The sequence below is a fragment of the Strix uralensis genome, chromosome 5 (assembly GCF_047716275.1).
Source record: "Strix uralensis isolate ZFMK-TIS-50842 chromosome 5, bStrUra1, whole genome shotgun sequence".
NCBI classification, from domain to species: domain Eukaryota; kingdom Metazoa; phylum Chordata; class Aves; order Strigiformes; family Strigidae; genus Strix; species Strix uralensis.
In genome coordinates this window covers 76566443-76586944 of record NC_133976.1, presented here as the reverse complement: position 1 = coordinate 76586944, position 20502 = coordinate 76566443, and the positions used below count along the sequence as shown (strand labels likewise).

The following is a 20502-nucleotide window of genomic DNA, read 5'->3' as shown; positions in this document are numbered from 1 at the left end:
CTGGAACGTTGCTCTGCAGCCACTGGCTCATTCAGAGTCGGGGCAGTTCTCACCAACTGAGTTCTTCCTCAAGCTGATGCTTCTGTAATAAAATCAGCAGTGTTTTTTTTTCCTCAAGTGGCAGGAAAGACAAGGCAGCAGCAGCCATTTCAAAAAGGTAAGCTTTAATTGTATTAAAAAATACCCATGTTTTAGTAAGCAGTTTCTCTACACAGCCACAGGCTTATGGGAGCAACCACACATCTGCAAGATGCAAACAACATCAGAGCTGTTAGAACTACAACCAGCCTGCTGCAAGGGGCAAGATGATAAGAACTAGCTTATGGGTCACCTGTACCATTTTACAGGGAAAATGACTCATTCTCTGCCATAGTATCAGACACACAGCTCCCATTACAATGTGATTCCTTGCTTGAGGGTAACCAAGAGCTCCCTTCAGAATTGGTATTGTTAATGCTGTTCTGATGTTGAAGTACCAAAGATCATCTGAGACACAGACTGATATTTAAATATTCATATCAGCATAAGTTGATTAGCTTGTATAACTACCATTGAAGTCATTCTTCCCCTTCCTCTGCAGTTCAGAGGTCTTCCAGTATGGGGTGGTTCTAGACCTCTGAATTGCAACATTCAGAGGGAGGTGTGAGGAAAACATTACATAAAATAAGCAGGGGTTGAACCCACTATCTACAGTGTTGAGGAGAGGACTCAGTTCTCACGTTTCTGTCTGACAGCAAGACAAGCAATTTTCTTTGTGTGAACTCCAAGACAGGAAGCAGGAGTAGAATCCTAGGTCCCACTCATGAAAACACTTACCCTGGCTTCAACTTACAGTCCAGTCTAGAAGGGCTTAAAATACTGCAACATAAATGAGAAAGAAGGATAACAACCTAATGATGGACCAGCCCAAGGCACCTGTTTATTTTAACCATGATTAAACCTTCCCATTTGAGTTGCATGTTGCATTAACGAGGACCTAAAATCCTGGCTCACAGGCATTTAGTACCCTCTGTTGTAGACAGACATATTCTGTTAAGTCAGTACATTCCAGTCCCTCACAAAAGACATGTGTGTTGTCTTCTCTCGTCATCACTAGACCACTAGCTTTGCAGGGGGGGACAGAAACAAGACAGCAATTTAACTTAGAAGTAATAGCTATGATGAGAGAATTTGGGTTAGTATGCATGCTTTGTACCTAGTTTGCATTAGGACAGAGTGCTCTTGCCCTCCCCTTCCCAGAGCAAAGCATGCCTGTCCCTTGCATAGTCTGTCACCAAGAGGGACACTGCTACTCCTAGTTTTTTGCCCATTAACTTTGGCAGTTCTTAAAATGGAAGCAGTATCACAGTAACACTGCTTTACAGAATAAGCTGTACAGTAAGCTACTTTCTCTTGAAAAGGTGATGGAACTTTCTTCTGCCCTTAAGGATACTGGATAGGTGAGCTCATCTCCTGTGACAGCCATGACCATTGGCTCTACCATACACTGGAGTAACTACTTAATATTTTGTAGAAAAGAAGGTATTAGTATGTCTCTAAGACAAATCTGAACTCTAATTCAGTAAAATGCCTTTATCCTAGTATCTGTTTCAGTTCTTGGTTGTACTTGGCTCTGTGCAGCTTGGCCTAACCTTGCAGTGAGAAGACTTTTGCATGATTTAAGTGTCTGGCATGGTATCCCTTGTTCAGACTTAAAACCTAGCTTTTATTTCTCTTCCAAGCTTTACCTGCAATCCAGATAGTAATAATTCATTATTTGATTATACATTTTTAGTGCAACTTAAGATGCAATTATGAAGCTCTTGCTCCCCTGTTTAAACTCAAGCAAGTACCAACTGAGAACCTGCAATGGCTATACTATGACTTGGGTGTTAGAAGGAACACACATACCAGACTCTGTCTAGCAGGGCACAGGATATACATGGTTACTGTAACCACCATTCAACCTGGGCTCTGATCACAAGCGACTGACCAGAGGCATCACACCAAAGAAATTAAAGGCACCACTGTAAAGGCAAAGTACTTCAAATGGAGAAGAGGATTTTAGGGTAATCAGCAATATCCTACCTTATGCCATGCTTCCCTCCCTCTTTTAATTCAAAATACACCAAGTAACTGTCTCCCAGCTGCTAGTATTCAAAAAAGCAACTATTAAGTGTCAAAGAGGGGATTTTAAATGTCTGCACTTAACTGTTTTACCTTGAATTATGTTATCTCCTGGAAAGATACTATTCAGTTAAATTGGTTCCAAATGAAAACAGCCTGCTGAAGAAGCCTTCATGTCCCAAGCTGTAGCCATTTGTTTGTATTACATACCCATTTATCAAGGATTTTCCACATGTGACAACGATAAAAGCAATGTCTATTAGAAAAGGAGAGTGCAGGGGGGAAGTTCTTTTGCAGTGAATCAAACAAGGAAGGGTTAGGAGAGAGAGAAGTCTCTGTTCAGTTTTCTGTCTTACAACTGTCTGACTTGTAGCAGTCACTTGCCAAGGGAGGCTGCAGAGAAACAAAATTACACAGAAGAACAAAATGGGCTGTAGCCATCCAACTGGGATGCAGTGTGGATGCTACTTTTACAGTAATCTGCTTGCTTTGATGCTTCTTCATCAACCTACTGCTAGCAACTGAAGATGTAGTTTCTGGAAAGCAGAGGTTCAATAAACATCAAATAGTAATTGCGGGAGGTTCTGCTCAGTGGGCTCTATCAGTGCTGTCTGGTAGACCTCATGTGCTGACAGCTTGTGAACACAGCGCTCTAACGCAGGGTCTTCGAAAGCCTCTGACTGCAGAGGTTGTAAAATTTCAATGACAGATTAAAGGTTTGTTTCTGTTCAGTTCAGCAAAAGAACTACTGACATCAAAGAGAATAGAAAGTTATTAACAGCTGACCACAGCTAAACTGTAGCAAACCTTCAAGAAAGAGGAAGAATTGCTAGGCTAGTTTCAGTTCCTTTTTTTATATCTGAAGGAAGTCAAGTAAGTGACAGCAATACAGTGCCAGCTATACTTCCTCAGGGGTCTTCACTGCAGACAGCATGTTAAAACTAAGTGAAAGTTAGAAAAAAGCATGGAGATTGTGGGTCACTTTCATGCTAGAGGTGTCAGTTTAAAACCAAAGCCTTTTCTTAAGGAAGTGAGACTGGTCTTTCCATTAAATGATACTCAGATCTGGGTTTCTCCTCTTTCTCCATTTTTTCCCCCAACCTTCTAAGGATGATTACATTACAGTTGTGAGCAACCAGCAATACAAGCAGCAGCATGTTTTCTCCTGTACAAAAACATCCAAAGCCCTGAAAAAGCAGGCAGGGGAACAGCTGCTCAGAGACAGGCAGATCACAGGAACGTAATACGCTGAAGGTCCTACGAATGAACTGTGCAATAAGCCTTGTGAGGCCCCTGATCCCCCACCTCACTAAATCCTCTGAATCCACAGCAAGCAAAACTACCCCTTTCCTGCAGATAAGACAGCCTTCAAGGAAAAACAGGACATGCCAGCCTCCTTCCTTCCAGAGGAGACAATTCACAGAGGGTCTACTTGGAGAACATTTGCTTCACCTGTTTTAAAAAGAATTAGCAGGTGAGACTTTGGTGGTACAGGCTCTGTCTCATCCTCTAAAACGCTAGGATAAATGGATACATCAGCTACAGTTTGCATTTCTACAAACTGCAGAAAGGCTCCAAGGGTACTGAAGTCTATTACAGTAGAAGCAGCAGCTAATTAGCTATAGCCACAGTTCAGGAAGAACAGTTGGCTTAAAGCTGATGCTACTACTGGCTGAAGAATTTTGCGTGACGCAGTATATCACACCTAGAACCTACAGTACCATTCTTGGATTTCACATGGTGAAGGGATTACTCTTTACTGGGATAGCCTTCCTGGAAGTAACTACTCGTCCTTCATGAACTGAATCCTATTCTTTTCACAGCACATGAATAAGAAACTGTTCATCTGCTTCTACAGCTTCTCTGCCCAGGAGAAAAAAGGCTTGCTGGTAGACATTGCTTCTAGCAGCTGTGCCAGTTAAGAACACCAAACTCCAAGGGAACCTCTTGTGAACTGCGAAACCATTCCAGCTGAAAGGTTACATACTGCTCGCTCTCTTACACTGAAAGCCAAAGACAGCAGCAGGCAGTGCTGAAGGCTGGTCGACAAAAGGAGGATCAGCAGTGTTAAAGCAAAGGAGTGACAAGTACTATCTGCTACAAAGGAAGGGCTAGTGACGTTAGTTAAAGCATACTTAATCAACCCAGTCCAGCTCAGCACCATCTGAGCTGAGGCTGGAAAACATAGTGACTGCAAGGTGGCTCAGTGATGTTGGTCCCTGTTAAATGGGAGACCATCTTGCTGGTTTGAAGATCTTAAACCAAAACAGCAGCTGTGATGCAACTAAAAACCAGAGGAAGCGGTAGGAGGGATTAAGTAGAGATGGTGCTCTTCTCCAGCTATGAGATAGGTAGGTATAGTCTTTGCCAGTTTATACCACCTCAAATGCTGGAAGTGAAACGGTGCTGCTCTGGTAAGCAAAGTCATAAGATCCTGTAGCACCCCCTTATCCCAGACTTGCTTCTGCCATTGATGAGGAAGGGTGGCTTTATTCCAACTTAGCTCCTAAAAGTTGGTGAGGGATGTTTACAGGAGTCCTGGTTTTTTATCATTGGTTTAACTGTGCCCACCAATAAACATGGTAGGGCAGGTGTTTTATGAGACTGGGCCACTATCAGCCTGTGCTGAAGCTCTCTTCGGTCCCCAAGTGGAAAAGGGGATGATAGGAGGGTTTTCCAGTCAACTCTTGAGAGCTCAGCGACAGCATTTCACATTGGTCCCCATCAGACAAAGTGCTTTCCTGAAGTCCTCAGCCCTCAGGTATCCAGGCTAGGCCAAAGCCTAGCTATCACTGGCAACAGTGAGGATTGGTGCAAAGGTGCCACTGGTCCTATCTAAAGGAAATCAAAAAAACCACAAAAGAGAAAGGGAGACAAAACAAAACAAAGCCTGGAGCAGGTACTCTTTGGGAAGTAGAGGAGGGGGGGAAAAAAAAAAAAAAAAAAAATCACATTTTGTTTTAAAATTATAAATACTCTCCATATAAAGTTATTAAATAAAATGAGATCCGTCCAGTGGCTGTGGTGAGTTCCAGTGATCCTCCTAAGCAATGTCTGGTAGTCTTTTAAAAAGTGATCTTTGCTCCCCATCTCTCTTGCCCTTGGTTTAAGTGCAGCAGGGGTTGTCAATGACTAGCATAACATCAATGCCATACACTTCCAGCAGGTCCATAAGGAAACTTCGATCCCCTTGGGGATCCAGGCCCATGCCTCGTGCGTGGTCAGCTGTCAGCGTCTTGTCCTGGCTGGCTGACACCTCCATCAGCGTCTGAAATATGCGGTTGTTCTGCTCCATGAAAAACCTATAGGATAAAGTCAGCTAAGGTGATGGCACTGGGCCCCCAAAAAAGATAGCATATTTACCAAACAGGCAGCAGAGCCCCAGAACTGCATTTAACCCCCTTGAATCATAGATCCCACCTTCTTAGGTGATGTTGTAGTAGCTTTCCATCCACCCTATGGATGACCCAGAATAAACAGATAAAGCAGTAACTTTTAGTTTACAGCAGTGCTTCTGTCCGGCTGATTTATGGTAGGCATTGCATCCTCAGAAGCAAGCCACGTTATCAGCTAATGTGTACTTTGTGGTAACCAAGTGGGTACACCAGACCTATAGCTCCCATAATGCAAAGGAGGAAACTTGTCATCCATCTAGCAAGCCACTGGGTAAATAAATTCCCCATTGCTGGTGCAGAACACAGCAGCTGCTGTGCTACTGAGAGCTACTGCTTTACTAGTGCTTTCCTAGGAACGTGTAAGGCTGCTCATAAAGAGCTCTGACTACATCTGCGCGGCTCAGCGATCAGAGCTCTGCCCTGACAGCCCTTCACACAGTTTCACCCCATTACTTCTCACCTGCTGCAGACTGTGAACAATAGCAACAGGCAGTGAAGGTGGTGGAGGCTTTCATCTAATTCTGTACCTCAGGCACTACACCCAGTTCTGGATCCGCTGTTTGCCAGGTACAAAGCCAGCCACATCAATGGGCCAGTCCTTCACACGCAGGTCTTATCTCCGCACTGTACCTCCCCCAGCACGGTACACTGCCTGCTTCCCACAGACACTATCCTTTCCTGAGCCAAATGTTCTGGCATGAAAAGTCCTATGGTGCTTATGTTTTCAAAAATGGGAGGGGATTCTTGCATTTCTAATTGTGTTTTTAAAATTCCTTCTCCCTCCCAGCACTTAAGAGACCCCAGTGGAGACTAATATGGCTGCATTTGGCTTCTCAAATGATGATCTGAAGAGGAAGAGCCAGTTTGGTTCTTTCATCCCTAGAGGAAGACAGCTGACTATGGAATTACGTTAACCATGGTGTTTCATAATGTGCCAAACCAGTGCAACATGAAATCAGTGAAAGAGGCTCCCTAAACCTAACGGTGACCAACTAAGTATTAGAGGTAGCCACTCACAAGATGAAAAGGTCCTCTTCACAGGAGCTACAGTCCTCACCCACCTCTTGAGAATACATTAACATCTGCCTGAGAGAAGGGAGACAGATTAATTGCACATACCTACAGTGAACCTCAAAGCATTATGAGAAGACAAGGTTTACAACTAAAAACTTCACATCCATTTTTTTGGAGACCAATTAGACTTAACAATGTCACCCCAATATCTGAGGCAACAGGGTAGTCTTTATAAGGCACTGGACTAGAAAGCAGCCGGTTTTCAGTTTTGTTACTGATCAGTGGTGAACCGATGGTGAGTGACAACCTCTGCTTCTCTTCCTGCCTTCTATCTGCTCCATCAGCTCACTGGCAGAGTGACTGTATGTGTGCAGGGTGCCCAGGGGCTCTCATACCAGTCAGCTACAGTGGAACCAGCATCTCAAAGAGATGAGCTGAAGCAGTGGGAAACTTTGAAAATACTGAGACAAGAAGGAAAGCGCAAAGCAGCAGTGTACTCTTTATATCACACTGCTCTCCCCTGTCAGGACCAGGACCACCCAGATGTCTATTATTACCTCTGGTCATTGAGCCGTCGGTACTTCTCCTTGTCAGCATTGTTAATTTTCAGGAGTGGTTGCAGATGCTCATGATGCGTCTTCACATTCTGGTTGTCCACATAGACATCATAGAGATCCCGTTTCTCCTCAAAGATCTTTTCTGTTGTACCTGCCAAAATCCAAGAAGACTTTCAGAGCAGCATGTTGCTTTCCCAGCAGACCAACTGTTCTCTCCTGCTTTCATAGTTAGTCATTCCATGCACATCCTATTTCTCATCAGTTTTATTCCACAGTCTGGTGTCTCAAGACATTTTGCAGCCTGAAGTTAAAAACGTCACACCTAATCCATCATACTTACAGGCCACATATGATACTTCTGTCTCCAGCATTTCTATGTCTGCCACATTCACATAGAAGAATGGTTTGGACTCTGGGACAGTTCCTCCAAGACCAGGCAGAGAAACATTGGCAAGGCAACAGCAGCAGTACACTGCAGACAAGAGAAGTACATCCTGAGATGCTTTCAGTATTCCCTCAAGGGTGTTCTGGACCCCACTCACTCAGTTCTCTCGCACACTTCTATGAAAACAATGGTTAGAGCTTTGAAATGCTCCTGAACACCAGAACTTGTCAAGTGGGGACATCCTGTTTTGGGTAGGAAATAGTCAGTTCTCCCATAGGAATCCCAAGTTCTAGATTCCACGAATTCATTCAGCACTCTTACTGTCCTGTGCTGACAGGAACTGTGTTTGACAATGCCAGTAGGTCCTTACCTGAAAGGCCTGAAGAAAAGCATTTTGTAGGAAATAGGTAAGCGTAGGCTGAAGGGTATCTTCACAAGGAATGGTTGTGATGGTTTTTGAAGACCTGCATGACGTCTATCCCCTCAGTACCCACAGGCATTTCTGCAGTGCTTCAGCCTACTAGATCAGAGCTCTGCAGTGTCCCTGGAAACATACCTCTATAGCAGACAACTCCAACTGGGGGTGGTGAAAATATCAATATGCGCTTGCGCAGCAGGGCAAACTTCCAGAGGACAAGGATCTGCTCACCAAAGAATTTGATGAACTGAGACATGCAGCCAGCAGGGTGTGTGATCTGCAGGTGGAGGGAAAGGGAAGAAAACAGCTCAGAGGTGAAACAGGGACACATGCACAGATGCTAAGTCTAAATGTGGGAGCAAGACCAGCACACAGCAATGACAGAGAACTGCAGCTTGTAACAGTCCAAGTAACAAAATCTTATCTAAAGCAGCCTACAAAACGCTGGAGTGACTGCTTATATAAAGTATGAGACACCAGCAAGGAGCAGCAGCACATTACCCATTCCTGCAAGCCTCAGAGCACCTGCCTCACCTTCATCTCTGGGTACATGTATCTGTGGATGGATGGCAGCCAGTGAACAGGTTGCTGAGAGTTGGGGGTGCCCTTGCTATCAGGGAGAACTCCTTTCTTGTCATCATAGAATGCTTCTAGATGGGAGTAGTGCCCTGGCATCTCCAGCTGGTGTCTGGAAAAGAAAGGAAAAAAGGGGAGATCTGTATTGTCTCCAGACTCTACTGATTTAGTGCCTTGCCCCCAGCCAACATCTGCTTTCCCAGCTAGCACAGGAGCCCTAGGTGCCTCAGTGGCACAGACTTAGCCAGAAGGGCAGCCAAAGCGTCAGGAGCAACACCAGCTTTCAGAGCAGCCAGGGAACACAGGCAGGACTGAAGCAGACAGCGAGCCAATGTCTGCATAGTACTGACCCCATTTTAAGTCTGCTCAGGTAGGAACAGCTTTCCCTTCCACCATCACCATTTTCCCTGCCAGGCCCACCCAACACAGCTGAAGCACACACCTAGCCAGGATCACCACTGTAGGTTTAGAAGTCTCTTGTGAGCCCTTAGTAAAATGGTTTTCAGAAGGAGAAAAGGAGACTTGTCCTCTCAACTCTCCCCTTGACACTTACATCCACACAAAATAAGTATTTGACTAGCCTGTTGGCAATGAACAGACTGCTGTTAATCAGTTCCTTGTCTCCTTCCTGTTGTGAACCTGAAACTCTTTCTGGAGAAGTAGTCATTCAAGGAAGTCATACCTCAGCGTTGTAGCCAAATTCTCACTCACACCCAAAACCGCTCTCCATCGAGGCAACGTTACCTCTCCCAGGTGGGGAGTGGCCAGTCCCATTCCCAAGGGAACTTACCTGACCTGGTTCTCCAGGAAGTGCATGTACCTATACAGCAGGGTGTAGGAAGGAGAGAGAATTCCCACAGACTTCATGCGGGCACCACGCTCTAACTCACTCTCCACGGGCATGTTGGCAAAGCAGGCCAGGCCAAAACAGAGCCCTTTCCGGAAATAACTGGAGACAAATGTTTGACAGAAGGGTTAATGTTAAAAAGAGGGAAAAGAAATGAAGAAAGATAGGTAACTGACTGCTAAAAATACTGATTTGGGAACACAGTTCCTTCTTTAAGGAATGCTGTCAAATCCCACCCTGCTATGCAAGGGCTGAGGACAGGCCTTGGGTGTGCTAGTCTTCTCAGGAAGAAGACAGGACATTTAAGGCAAGAGTTCCCAGGAGTTCCCACTAAAGCCCCTATGAGCCACATCACAGGCTGGTAAGGAACGCCAGAAAGGAAGGAACTTGGAAGGCAGACCAACAGAGGATGCAAGACCCAGTCAATGCCGGGCCCTTCTTCCAAGGAAGAAAAAAAGCCCGCAGTGCACAAAGTTCTGAGTACAGTCCAGCTACCTTGTCGTTATTTTGGGTGCCAGAACATTGAAGCATACTCTAGTTGAGTGCAAGGGTTCATTTCACATGCCTTTGAGAAAGTAACTGTTATTCCTCACCAAAAGGAATTGTTACACTGTGATTCATTGCAAAACATTGCTGCATTGCAACACTGGGTTAATAAAAGGATGGGAATGCAGAAAATTCCTAGCTTGTCTTTCCACTGAAGGAAGCAGCTAGCAAAGAAGAAAGTGAGCAAGGACTGTTTATCACGACATTTAAAGGATCCAAGAGCACTGGCAGAATTAAGAACCTTTTCCTAAGTCCAGTTCCCTCAAAATCTTCCCATTTCAGTTCTGCCATTCTTTCCTCTTCACCCCAGGCCTCTGCTGACAGTCCCAATAGTGGCAGCGCAGTATGATTTGCCCAATCTGCTGACAGTCCCAATAGTGGCAGTGCAGTATGATTTGCCCAATATGCATTAAAATTTGCACACCACTGAGAACTGGCCTGCCCCATTCACCAGTGGCCTCCACAGCCCAAGCTGTTACAGCAGATCCCCACAGCTAGCTGGTACTTGATACGATGTTGACATGAGTATCTGAAGAGTATCTTTGTCTCAGCTAGATACAGTTTAGCAGCACATTTATGCAGGAACTTAACTTCATAAACGATACTCTTCTTGCATGTTCTGAATGAAGGGATGGTGGTGTAGATGTATGGCCAAGAGAAGAGGTAATATAGCTCAGACGTACTCACATGAAATCTGACTGGATTTTGTGGGACCCGCTTGCCATGGATTTGAATTCTACACCTTCCAAATCAATATCTTGGGGTAAACACCACTCCACCATGTTGCCTGCAGAGAAGCAAATTTATTTGGGTAAACTTGAACACAGTACTCATTTCTAAAGGACAAACACCAGCAACAGAAAGTTGTTGCTTTTACATCACTGGGATGCCAGTAACAGTGCACTAATGCAACTCCTGAAATACTAAATTGTCACAGACAGTAGCTGACATACTGTACTCCACACATCTCTTGCAAACATTACTTGTTGCAGCACAACACCCAGATATTGCAGGACTTCTGGAGTCGTTTCTGAAGCTAGTGCTATTTTGTGGATTTATCCTTTATAAGCTTAACCACAGAGCAGCTACAATTTTACCAGACAGTGGACAAGCTGTGGTATTAACCCTGTTCCACTCAGGCTGTCTACACGAGCATCCGATATAGGAAGAACCCAAAGTATAGACTGCTGCTCTTTAGGATGAGTTTCTGCAATAGCTCATACCACCATCAATATTGGCTTTTGCCTGTGCTTGGCAGGGCTGGTCAAACAGGAACCCCTAAGCCAGCATCCCAGTCATCACAACTTCCCTGGAATCTCTCATATTTTGTTTAGGGCAGGAGGAGTTAGCTGAAGCTTCATATGGAGGCTGAGGTGACCCAAGCACTGCAACATGTTTGTGCATGCTAGAATAACCAAACAAAAAAGCACATAAATTACAAGCTAGATCAAGATTAGCAAACATCTGTCACCTGCCAACCCAGCCAGAAAGCATGGAGTTGTTCAGTGGAAAAGGCCACCTGATGAGCCGATCCTGGAACAGATCTGATATCAGAGAAGTCACAAGAAGTCCCCCAATGAAATCCTGCTCTGCCACTTGCAAGTTTACCACGGACAAAAAAGGGGGACTTCTCACACTCTCCCATGCCAGCACTTCAGAGTGTAACCTGCTCATCTGGACACTCCCACTGCACCGAGATATGGTCCAGGTTTACCCACTGAGTTTCTGTTCTCTGTCAGTCTGCCCACAGCAACATCATTTGAAGTAATGTGGCTTAGTTTTAAAAACAAAGCAAACAAATGTTCTTCAGTATAATGCGATGGCAGATGCAGCACAAAGATGCTTTCTACCGGTACAGTCCTTCTGCCGCCCTTTGGGGTAAGCACCCCAGCTGTGCTTGCACAGACAGTGTATCTTTGGAAGGGCCTTACACTCAGCTGAGACTTTTAGAGATATTTAAATATGAGGCCGCACTTCTGAAGCCTGTCTTTTGTCTTATTACTCATACTGCACAAGTATATGCATGCACTCTCGCACAGGAATTGGGCTTAGCTACTGACATTTAAATAGGCTATTTTTCTTCTCACATAGATACTGTATTCAGCAGACCTCCCCCAACCTGCCTAGCAAGGACTTCAGAAAAACAGCAGCGTTAAGCGTGGCAACAGGAGAAGTTTTGCATCCAACTATCCACAAGTAGACCTCTCCCACAAAGCCGGGCTGGCTGGGGAGCAGTGGCAGCCTCGTGACCTCGAGCACAGCTCTGTGCAATCACACACGAAACCACAGAGCTCTGCTGTAAAGCATCTTCGCCTCTGAGGCGTGTGAAAGGCTGGCAGAGAAAGCCAGTGACATCATGTCAGCCTGCACGGGCCCCTGTAGGTTTTGCATATTATATATAGATGTTGGCTTTTGTTGTTTTGGGATTTTTGTGTGTGTGTTTGGCTTTCTTTTTAAAGGCACAAGACCCTTCCTTGAAAGAGTGAGGAAGTCAACTCTTGAAACTGTTGTCTCTTAACCACAAAATTATGTTTAAAGCCAGATCCGCTTTTAAGTCTTGCATTGCAGAGAATCACTTATTGGTCATTACCTATAGATTAATAGATCAATACACAAGAGCGCCATCAAGCAAAGGAAACTGTTTGACTTTGTTCAGTTTAGTCACAAACACTACTGTCAGGTATAACATCCACTACAGAGGTGTTGAAGTGGACATGGCCCAAACAATGTCTGTTCTGCAGCAGTGAGAAGGAAAAGATGCCTTGAAACAGAACCTTACCCTACACGTGACCACAAAACCAACTTGCATATCGTGCAACTATTTTTTTTTTTCTGGGATTGTGGGAAGCAACCCACACCTGTGCTCCTGGCCATTCCTCACGCCACCTTGCCTTATGAACATACAGGTGACGTGGCAGTAGGAGAACAAACACGGACGTAAAAAAAAAAATTAAGAAAGTTGGTCTGGTGAAACAGGAGAGCAAACAAAGGAGAGACTTCACCCAGACGCAATAGCGGCTGTCAGCCTGCCCGAGAAACCGGAGGAAGGAGGAGGGAGCAATATTGTAGAAAAACAGGAAGCATTGCCCTTCCCCGCGCGGAAAGCGGCTCTCGTGTGCATGGGAAACTTTCCAAGTGAGAGTCACCCAGCAGTAGAGAGCAGGCGAGTCGTTTCACTGAGAGTCAAATCTGCAGATCTGGAGATCTCTTGGGAGCTATCTCCCAGCTCCAGGCCAGGTCAGAATCAGCACTCTCAGTTTCTGCGGCGCAACATTAAGGATGTTCTTCCTCTCGTATTTTCTCTCCCCTGGGTTTTCACATCCTTACAGAAATGGCGATAGCACTAGCGTTTGGTGGGCATCATCTGGCCCTCCTCGCCATTAGATATTTCCCAGGATCTTTAGGGTCTCCAGCTGTGCAATGCTACCATGTTGTGGCAGGACACAAGAAGCATGAAGTGTGATCCAGCTGTCGCACTACTCCGTTTCTTATATGGAAGAAGTGTGGAACAGAAAACCAGAATATTTGCATGTTCACTGGTACAAAACATATTACTTCCCTCTCTTCCCTCCTCGTCTCCCTCCATTACTCACATGACCCTTTAAGCCAATAGGCTGTGTGGGACCTCCGCAAGGTTGACTATCATCATCTCCATCACAGAAAAAAAGGCTAAGAAGGTTCAGCCTCTTTTCGACTATTCTGATCTGACAGAGTTGATGTGGCCATGGACTTTGCTTCACCTTTATCTCCCTCCCAAAGCAAAATTTATTGCCCTATTTTTTTTTTTCCACTTACTTTACCCAAGACAAGTAGGAGCCTTGGAAAGCACATGTGCCAACCTCATGCCAAATAAGTCACACCTACCAGATGTATCCCCATTGCTGCCCAAGAGTGTTGGATCTTTTGTTGCCACCTGCCCAAGGAAACACCCACTCTACGAAATTCAGCAGCCTCGTTAAAGCCCCTCGTGACCGTGCTCTTTAAGGGGCAGTGTTTGCACAGACCCGGTGCACAAAGTGTCAGAGCATTCCCAACTTGTCACTCCCTGAAGGAGGGGACTTCCAAAGGGCGGGGAGCAACGAGAAGATGGCATGGTTGGCTCCCAGCCTGCCACCATTCTGCACTTAATTTACAGTTCACTTTCTGCATTAGTGCAAGACCTGTCTTTGTAACAGCAGTGAAAAGAGCTCCTTCTCACGTGCCACAAGGTTCACCATGCTGGAGGTGAGGACAGCAACACTGATTTAGAAGCTGCCTCTGGTTCTTATGTTTGGCCACTCGCACGAGCATCAGCAGAGTCCCGGGGACACCAAAACTGTAACAGTGGCCTGGCAACCCCATAACCTACTTTCATGAACTTATCACATGCAACTGATAGATACAGTGAGCTTGTCTGCTTCAAGCCAGTCTAAATTTAGGAAGAAAGCTGTCATGTTCTTTATTAGCGTAGTAACCACTTCACCCTTCTACTGTAAAACATCTCTCACCCACTTGCTTGCCTGTATCTGAGCAGGCATTACCTGCCACAACTACCCTCCCAGCCACCACCAGAGATGGTGCCTGAGCAAGCTACCAACGGGGATCTGCTGTACTTTTCCTGGGCAGGATCAAGCAGGTTTCCAGCTCAGACAACTGGATGATCTGCTTTAGGTCACACACAAGGACCAGATACCCTTATGAGTATTAGAGAAGTCCTTCATGCCATCTGATGTGGTTGACCCAGGAATTCCTATATCCCCTTTCTGAACCTAGCAAGCTCACACCACTACAGCTTCCAGATCTTTTTCCCAAGTCCACACCCTCCATAGGGCACTTTGCCCTCCCCCTGTGAAGCTGACACTTGTTGATGTCCTACATTCAGCATCCACGTTGAATACCATCAGGAGGCTGAATCTTCCTGGACTTGACAGACTACTCCAAGGCTGATGACACCCAGCATTAACTGCACATCAGATGTGAGAAGCGCTGTTTCCCAACTTTCCCTGGACTTCATTCAAAGCAACAGCTGGTTCAGACAAACTTCTGAGAAAGCTCAGCTTTCTGCCAACCAAGAAAATCTCACCATTTCATAGAAGGCATATGCTCTCAGATTGAAAGACAACCTGCTGTTGCTGCAGTCATCCGGACTCTTCCATGTTTTGGATACTTATGAGAAACACCTCCCCTTTCCATCTCCTGTTGGAAAGATGACATCTAATCTCATTTCGGATTTTGATAAGTCAAGAGCCTGACCTGTAGACTGAAGACACTTCTCTCTGGTGCAGCCTGAAATGGGTAACTTCTTGAAAGCTGTTTGGTGTTTCAGGACATAGTGGCCATGCTGTCTGGCAGTGTACATTTCTGACAGCACGTCACACCTGGGTCTCTGTTCTCTTCACTACTTCCTTGGGACTTTCAGTTCAAGATTGGGATTCAATCTTCACTATCAGGGCCCTCTTGTGAGCATGTCAGGTTACCTCCCCCTTCCACTGAAGAAGCCCACCATGCTTTATAGAGCTTTCCTGCCTCTAGTACTTCTGCTGTGGATTTGCTAAGAAAGTGTCTGTCTACAGAGGAAAGAGGTGCTCGCTCTCAGGTCTGGATGCAAAAGGGCTTCTGCATCTCCCAAGCTACCTCCTAAACTTTCTGATCATACCAAGACTTTCAGCTATGCCCCACTCTGGCCTTTGCAGCCCAGGTTGGTGCCAGGCAGTCAAAAGACCCAACGATCTGTCTGGGGACATCAGAGCCCTAAGCACAAGTACCTGTGTCGACAGATGCGAGGCAGGCGCTAACTTCCTATCTGTGTCATAACATCCTGTTTTGTGGATACTGCTACAGCAGCAAGACCAAGAAAACAATGTTAAGGTGTTTCCAGAAACGCTGATGTGCAGACTTGAAATTAATAACCTGTCAGTAAAAGAAGTGATACAACACCAAGGTCCGACAGCGCTGAGGGAGATGGATATGGCAGTGAAAGAAAATAGATTCCCTTGCCCCTCTCCTCTGCCCTCCTGGGTCACAGCACTCCACTCTAAAGCACTAAGCGTCCCAGAGGTCCCACCAGAGGCCAGCCTCTAAACACACAGGTCACCAGGAACCACAGAGCCGAGCTGCTGCCGCTGCCGGGGTCCATGCCCTGCGCGCCTGCCGGATTTACACCCGCCATAACCGCCAGCCATCGCCGCTTGCCGCCGAGAGGGGTGCTCCGGGGATGCTGCTAACAGGTTGGTGCCCCCCCAGGCAGCGCTGTGCAGAGGCTCGGCCCGAGGCCTGGGCGCTGTGCGGGGCGCAGGGGGTGCCCCAGCGCTGTCCCCACGGTCCCGGTCCCGTGTTCCCGCTGCGGAGCGGAGCTATGCCCGTCCCTGCCCGGGCACCGGCTCTCCCCGGAGCGGCGCCTTCCTCCCGCCACAAGTTCTTCTCAGCGGGACGGGGCCCAAACGCCATCCCCCTCATCCTCCGTTTCCGGCAAAGCCCCGCGGCCCCCGGTGCCCTGGCGCACCGCGGCGGGTCCGGCGGGGGCAGCCCGGCTCCCCCACGCCGCCCTCCGCCAGGGGCCGGCGACACTGCCCTCCGACGCGGCGCGGGGGGGAGCGGTCCCCGCGGGAGGAGGGATGCGGGACCCGCAGCCCGGCCCCGGCCCCGCATCCATCTTACGCCAGCGGCACCGGGAGCCCCAGGCCCACCCGCTGCAGGCCCCGGCGCAGCCCCCCACCCCCCCGGCGCCCCTCACCCGTGCGGGGGTCGAAGGTGACCACGAAGACGGCCACGATCTGGTCCTCCTCCGCCTCCGCCCGCGGCGGCCCCGCCGCCTCCGCCGGCCCCGCGCCGCCCCACGGAGCCGCGCTCCAGCCGCCGCCGAGCCGCCGCCCGCCGCCCGCCTCGGCCGCGGGCGACGGCGCCGACACGGCGGGGCCCTCGGCCCAGAAGAGCAGCGGCGCTTCGTCTGCGCGCTCCACCATGGCCGCGGCCCCCGGCCCGCACCGCGCCGAGCCCCGCCGCGCCGCGCCGCACCCCCCGCGCCGCACCGGCCGCCGGCGGGGGGCGGCTCCGGGGCGGGGACGCCGCGGGGGCGGGGACGCGGGGGGACACGCCCCCGACGCGGAGGGGCGGGGCGTGCTGTCGGGAAGGCGGGGCTTGCCGCCGGGGGGCGTGGCGGGCCGCCGGGGGCGCGTTTTTGCGGGGTGTGATGAGGCGGTGCCCGCGCCAGGCTGGGGGGCAGCAGCAAGGGCCTGGCGAGGGGTCCCGAGTGCTGTGCCCCCCAGTGCCGGCTCCTGGAGGGTCGTGGGAGGACCAGGGGCTCCCTAAGACAAGGCACCCTGCCACCCCGTGTGTCACCCCCTCCCGGAAGGCAGAGCTGGCCGCCCGCCTTCTGCCCCCCGGCCTGCCGCCTCCCTGAGAGGAGCGCTGAGGGGAGCCCTGTCGGGGCCGTCCGCCTGCGTGAGCCAAGGGAGTTGAGCAGAGCCGCCTCGGGGCCAGGAACGGGGCAGTCTCCCGCACCCCACATTGCTGCGGTGCAAGCTGCAAGCCACAAATCTGAAAGAGACAGTGATACTGGTCCGGTATATACTGGTGTGTGTATACATATACACACATATACTTACGTATGTGCTATAGGAGGATGTGAAACAGTTTTCAGAGGAACAGAATCAGCTTGAAACTGAGAGATGGAGGCACAAGCACAACCAAGGCATCCACAGGCAGCCAACTTCTGTGTAATTACCATCCTCATTACGCCACCACCAATGTCATTAAGCGTCATTAAGTTTAACTTGCTTCCCTAGGACTTTCTGATTAATTGGATTACCCAATTAAGCAGGCCACAATTAAAAGGAAGATATTGTCATAAAAGCCTTAATTGTCTAACTTTGGTCCTGTTGAGCAGCTCTGAGTGTTCAATACACCATTAAGAAACTCATCACCCAATTTCCTCAACAGTGGGTTTTGCTTTTTTTTCTCTTTTTTTGGTAACATTAACGTCCATTTGCTGTGAGCTTCATTTCAGGCAGCTCCAACACTGAGTGGGCATTTTGTTTCACAAAGCCCATGCACAAGTTTACTTTGAAGAGCTATAAACTGCTGTAGGTGGTGTTTAGCAGATGGAGTTTTTCATGGAAGGTGACTGGTAAAGAAAAAAGCAACAACCCCTGCACAATATTTTGTATAAAGAAAATCCAGATTCTGCAAATACATGGCCACATGCTTCACTTTAACCATATAGACAGTGCCACGCTTCATTTTGATGAATATTTTTTTGCGTGTTGGTGATGCTAAAGTGACATCTTGTTTCTCTCCTCTCCTTCATCCCCACAGCGGTGCTGGCACGAATGTCAGTCTGTTCCCCAGCAATCCAGGCAGGGGAAACAAATCCCAAATAAAAATTCCTTGGCGACCCACATGGGCTATTTGCGGTGCAGAGCTGTTCCTGGTCCCCTTTGCTGTGCGGTGCACCAGCATTGCCCATGCATGAGGGAGGGGACGCAGCAGGGAGAGCAGCCAGTGACAGGGAGCAGAGGCTGCCAGCGCTGGCTCTGAGATATGTGAAATGTCATCACCCTCCGGGCTCTCGGCTTTTGGTGAAAAAGCCCTCATGGGACAAGAGACCTTGTGGCACCAGAGCTATTTACACTGCTTTGGCCAGCAATCTGGGCCTGCTGAGGGCACAACATTTGTTGGATACCTGCAAAAACCAAAGGCCACATTTTCTACTTCGTTATTTCACCAAAATTGAAAAGACCTAGGCCAGGAGAGAATCTGACCCTTTTAGGAGGAAAAACTCTCCTTCAAAAGAAAATGAACACATTTTCCCTCCAACCAAGGGCTAAGGAAAGTGTCGTCAGATCTTTGAGCAGTCCTCCAGAAAAAATATGAAATGAAAACATGGTGGCTTTTAGTTAGAACATGCAAGATGAACAAGTTGGGCCTTCTTTAAACAGCAAGCCCAACTTTTCTCCTTTATGTATCACATTCCTCCTTAGAAAGACGGATACTACCTATAAACTGTGAGGAAAAAAAAAATCAAAAAATGTTTCAGATGGGCTTAAAAACTGTGGTCTGAACAAGTTGTAGCTATGGGGACTAAAAGCATTATTTCTTAAGATTTAAAATAAAATTTTCCTATCCAAGGCTCCAAGTACCAAACATCTGATTAATAGAGTCAGATCACAGCAGTACTGAAGTGGTCCTGTCATAGACTCTCAGCTGGCCAGATGCTGCAGAGACAGCTTTTCATAGCAGAAAGCAGCCAGCGCCGGCACTGCCGGGCTTTTGGAGCTCGCTCAAGGTAAGGTGCAGGGAGATGCAGCACTTGTGTTGCAGAAGGGAGCCTGCATGGCAGCAACAGGCTCTGTGCCTGAAAGAAACACCACAACCTCTGGGCCAGGTTCAGCAGTAAAACGGAGTTCCTGGCACGGCCTCCTAATACAGCTTTGGTGGCCTGTATCAAATTAATTGCTAGTCACAGTCTTAACAGAAAACTTCAGAGACTCATATGGCCCTACTTTTCATTTAAAGATCGTGTTAGCAGAGCCGAGTGACCTCAGATTGACATGTCCCTTTATTTTCTGGTGGGAATTCCCCTCGATGTGTGCACATGTTGGTTTTGACAAACCCTCATCTCCTCTGGGCTGTGGCCACTTTCAATTTCTTCATGTCTTTCCAGCAGCTCTCCTCAATGCTAAGAAAAAAAGCTACTGTAACCTTGTTCCCAGTTAGTTAAAGCTCATGCTGGTCCCTCTTTGAAACGCAGGCTCACAAAGGCACAGAAAGATCCCTGTTTTCTACAGAGAGGCGGAGCAAGAGGAGACATTGACCCGTTCCCAGTGAGCAGCAGAGTGACCTCACCTGTGGGGCTGCCTTCACCAACGCAGCCAGCTTCTCCCTCCAGCTTCTCTCCTCTCCCTTCAAACCTCAAGATGGGAACCCATACAAAGACCTGTGTATGATCCCTAACTCTCTCCCAAAGTCTAGCACATTATAAATTAGGCTACTAACCTCTCCATGCAGGCTGCAACGCCTGTCCAAGCTAACATCTAAATGCAGGAAGTGAAATTCAGACTTAAAAGAAGGAAGCGGATGGCCTCATCATGACAAGACTCATTACTTATAAAAGTAAAGCCCACAAAGACTGCATCTCTGATGGGATTAACATGGAGCAGGCTGGCTGTCAGCAAACATCACCTTCCCATAGGCCCTGGGAAGCTGGAGGAGGGAAGAGCGTGCAGAAGCAAGATGACTCAGAGGGAGCCCTGGCTTCCCACAGAGCTGGTTACAGGCACAGCAAATCCACATCCACAGCAAAATCCCTCAGCCACTAGCTTTCCTAGGCACAGGCAACTGTGCACAGGTGCTGCCGAGCTCCAGATGTTTTCCATTAGCAATGGTGCAGGTGTGTGGGGTGGTTATAAATGTGCCAGGGAAGGAGAAGGGTTGTCTGTAGGGTATCTGGTAACTGCTTGGGGCACCCTCTGCTTTTACAGCTGTATGTAGTGTGGGTTCTTTTTCTCTGGTTGAGAAATTTAAGGTAGAAAAGAATGAAGGGAGGGCTGGTCTGTGTTGTTCTTCAGTATTTAATTGCTTTCTTTCTATGTGTGATGAAAGTAGTAGATGAAGTATTAGCAGGTGGGGAAGTTGCCTTGGAGGCTTACAGGGTTACAGATACAACTTCTGAGTTCTATCTG

The 20502-nt window shown here is 47.8% G+C and overlaps 1 protein-coding gene across 1 annotated transcript; it reads right to left on the bottom strand.

Annotated features, from left to right (window-relative positions):
- Positions 1-143: 143 nt before the first annotated feature.
- On the bottom strand, positions 144-16807 carry DENND11 (DENN domain containing 11). Its single transcript, XM_074871789.1, has 9 exons — positions 16557-16807; positions 10532-10631; positions 9242-9400; positions 8410-8563; positions 8014-8152; positions 7413-7544; positions 7073-7223; positions 6519-6587; positions 144-5408 (listed from the first exon to the last, which is right to left on the bottom strand). The coding sequence occupies exons 1-9, from the start codon at positions 16783-16785 to the stop codon at positions 5213-5215; spliced, it is 1329 nt and encodes a 442-aa protein (XP_074727890.1). The 5' UTR covers positions 16786-16807; the 3' UTR covers positions 144-5212.
- Between the last annotated feature and the right edge of the window lie 3695 nt (positions 16808-20502).